Source organism: Brassica napus, chromosome A1, assembly GCF_020379485.1.
Source record: "Brassica napus cultivar Da-Ae chromosome A1, Da-Ae, whole genome shotgun sequence".
Lineage (NCBI taxonomy): Eukaryota > Viridiplantae > Streptophyta > Magnoliopsida > Brassicales > Brassicaceae > Brassica > Brassica napus.
This window is the reverse complement of record NC_063434.1, coordinates 18,542,559-18,546,072: the sequence shown is the minus strand read 5'-3', so window position 1 is coordinate 18,546,072 and position 3,514 is coordinate 18,542,559. Positions and strand designations below refer to the sequence as shown.

Here is a 3,514-nt window from a genome sequence, read left to right as displayed (position 1 = left end):
CTCCCGGAAGGAACCACAATTAGAATTCACTGAGCTTCGAGCCCTAATTGTCGAGATGCAGACGGCAACGCACGTGGCGACGCAAGTTACACAAGCCTCCATACAGCAACTTGGCGACACAGTGGGAACCCTAGCAGCCCGCCTCGACGCCTTGACAACAGCACTAATGACTCGCTTGGAACAGCAGGTCCAACCCGTCGTTCATGCTCCACCACCACCGGCCCAACATCAACAACATCTACCGCAGTTACTACCATCACAACGACAGCAGCAACAACAACTCCCACCCATCAATCAACCGCTTCCTCAAAATCAACAACGGCAGCAACATCAGCACCAATTCGGTGATGCGCGAGCTCACGACTTGTACGAAGAAGAAGAAGACGATCATCGAAGAGTTTTTCGTGAGGATCTCCGACAAAGGGACATCATGAATACTAGATGGGAAAATAGCTTTCAAGTGGACATACCCGAATTTCATGGAGGTCTTAAAGGAGATGATCTCATTGATTGGTTGATCTCCGTCGAAGAGATCCTCGAGTTTAAACAGGTCTCTCCAGCTCGACGAGTGCCTCTCGTTGCTATGCGTTTTCGCGGACATGCTGCGACATGGTGGAAACAATTGATAACTACTCGTTCTCGTACCGGAAAAACACCGATCCAGACATGGGATAAGCTGACTAAACATCTACGCCAATCTTTCTTGCCCCATAATTACGAGTGCACCATGTATACAAAACTTCAGAATCTGCGTCAAGGTTCTCGTAGCGTTGACGAATACGCTGAAGAATTTGCTCTCCTCTTAACGCGTAATGAGATTAATGACAGCCAGATTCAACTAGTTTCATGCTTCATTGGGGGTCTCCGAACACAACTTCAAACGGCAATGGCACAATTCGATCCTCCTACGGTCGGAGAAGCGCATCGTCATGCGGCTTCTTTTGAGCAACAGTCCCGGTCTTATAACTGGAATGCTTCACCGACACGCCCACGCTCGCAAGACCAAGCGTCTAGCACCACGCCGTTAACGGCAAATAAAGAAGCTGGGGATGCCTCAACGTCAGCCACTAAACCTACCACGCAAGATTAACAACAGCTTCGACGCTCAACGCGCCCTAACGCTTTACGTTGTTACACTTGTGGGGAACAAGGACACAGGCAGACAGCATGTCCTAACGCCAATCGTCGAGGATTGGTAATCCAAGATATGGACGAGGAGCAGGACGTGTACGACTCTCAAGATGAAGAAGACCAAGCAGACGACTCCAACGTCTACCCAACAACTGGCAATAGTGGTCATCTCTTAATTCTTCACAGGTATTGTTTGGCACCACGACAACAAGACGATAAGTGGTTGCGCACAAATATTTTTTGATCCACTTGTACAATCAAGGACCGCATCTGCAGCTTTATAATCGACTCCGGCAGTCGTAATGTTATATCCGAAGAAGCAGTTACTAAACTCGGCATCTTGAGAGAACCTCACCCGGCACCATACTCTTTGGGCTGGATCTCAGAGGGCGTTAAGATACGTATCACACAACGTGCCTTGATCTCCTTCTCGGTCGGACCTCACGATAAAGATCGTGTTTATTGTGACGTCGCGCCAATGGACATTAGTCACTTAATTTTGGGGCGACCGTGGGAGTATGATCGCCAAGTCATTCATCATAGAGCTAAAAATACTTATAGTTTCACGTGGGATACACATCAAATCGTCCTCATTCCATCACGGGACAAAGCCACTACTCCAAATCCACCGCCAGCGACCACTCCAGCACCACAGCAACAAAGACCGGCTACCATGCTTTGTTCTTACTCTTCTTTCATCTCTGAATTGAAAGACGGGTGCATGGCATTCATGTTACTCCCATCAACATATCATCGGACACTTACAACTTCAACAACAACGGCATTGGACTCGGTTCTGGGCGAGTTTGTCGATGTCTTTCCAAATAACTTGCCAGAAGGCTTACCACCATTACGCGACATTCAACATCACATTGACCTTGTACCAGGCGCCACTCTCCCTAATAGACCTCATTATCGTATGAGCCCAAGTGAGCATGAAGAACTACGTCGGCAAGTGGAGGATCTGCTGCAGAAAGGACATATCAAAGAAAGCTTGAGCCCCTGCGCCGTACCTGCTCTGTTAATTCCAAAAAAAGATAGGACATGGCGTATGTGCGTTGACAGTCGCGCGATCAATAAGATTACTGTTCGTTATATGTTCCCGATTCCCAGGTTGGATGACCTATTGGATCAAATTGGCGCCGCCAAGATATTTTCAAAAATCGATCTCAAAAGCGGTTATCATCAGATTCGAATCCGTCCAGGAGATGAAAGGAAAACGGCTTTCAAGACGAGAGAGGGACTTTTTGAGTGGTTGGTAATGCCATTTGGCCTGTCTAACGTGCCAAGCACTTTTATGCGGATCATGAACCAAGCTTTGCGCCCATTCATTGGCCAGTTTGTTCTCGTTTATTTTGACGTTATCCTCATCTTTAGTACATCCATCGATGAACACGAAGACCACTTACGCAAGGTTCTCACCGTTTTGCGTCGACAGTTCTCACCGTTTTGCGTCGACAACAACTCTATGCGGCCAAGCATAAGTGTGAATTTGGCGTCACCAAAGTCCTCTTTCTCGGTTATGTGGTGTCTGATGAGGGCCTTTCAGTCGATACATCTAAAATCGAAGCAGTACGTTCGTGGCTGATTCCCAAAACTGTCTCAGAAGTACGTAGCTTTCATGGTTTGGCGGTTTCTATCGGCGTTTCGTCAATCACTTTAGTACTATTATGGCTCCGATTACAGCATGTATGCGGGATGGTAAGTTCGACTGGACACAAGAGGCAACAAACGCATTTGAGTTGATCAAGGAGAAACTTACCACAGCCCCGATTTTGGTCCTTCCTGACTTCTCTTCTACATTTGAGTTACACTGCGATGCGTCTAAACTTGGAATTGGTGCAGTACTTAGTCAGAATAATAGACGTGTGGCTTTCTTTAGCGAAAAACTTGCTGGAGCTCGTGGTCGTTACAGCACCTATGACGTCGAATTCTACGCCATTGTCCAAGCCATTAAACACTGGCGTCGCTATTTAGTCCATCGCGAGTTTGTGTTGTGCACCGACCATGACGCGTTGAGGCACTTGGATAGTCAAGCCAAAGTTTCATCGAGACATGCCGCTTGGATATCTTATTTGCAACAGTTCACGTTTTCTATACAACACCAGTCAGGCAAACCAAACAGTGTTGCTGATGCTCTTAGTCGACGACATTCCTTGATCACTACAATGCATACTCGTGTGACAGGTTTTGCTACGTTTGCAGACTTGTATCCGACTGATCCTTTCTTTGCTCGGATTTATACGGCAGCAGAACAAGGGGATCACACGGACTATACAGTTCACGATGGCTTCTTGTTTAAAGGGATTCATTTGTGTGTGCCTGATTGCAGTCTCTGGCAGCGGATTATTCGCGAACTCCACGACGAGGGTCACGTGGGTCG

General features: G+C 47.4%; 1 protein-coding gene across 1 annotated transcript; it reads left to right on the top strand.

The window, feature by feature from the left end:
• The first annotated feature begins 1,207 nt into the window (after positions 1-1,207).
• Positions 1,208-2,719, top strand: LOC106427556. The gene is made up of 2 exons (XM_022717351.1): positions 1,208-1,317; positions 1,408-2,719. The coding sequence occupies exons 1-2, from the start codon at positions 1,208-1,210 to the stop codon at positions 2,717-2,719; spliced, it is 1,422 nt and encodes a 473-aa protein (XP_022573072.1).
• The last annotated feature ends 795 nt before the right edge of the window (positions 2,720-3,514 follow it).

Coding starts and splice junctions, on each gene's coding strand:
- LOC106427556 (XM_022717351.1), top strand. CDS start 1,208: ATGGACGAGGAGCAGGACGTGTACGACTCTCAAGATGAAGAAGACCAA. Junction 1,318..1,407: donor CATCTCTTAATTCTTCACAG/GTATTGTTTGGC, acceptor CCGCATCTGCAG/CTTTATAATCGACTCCGGCA.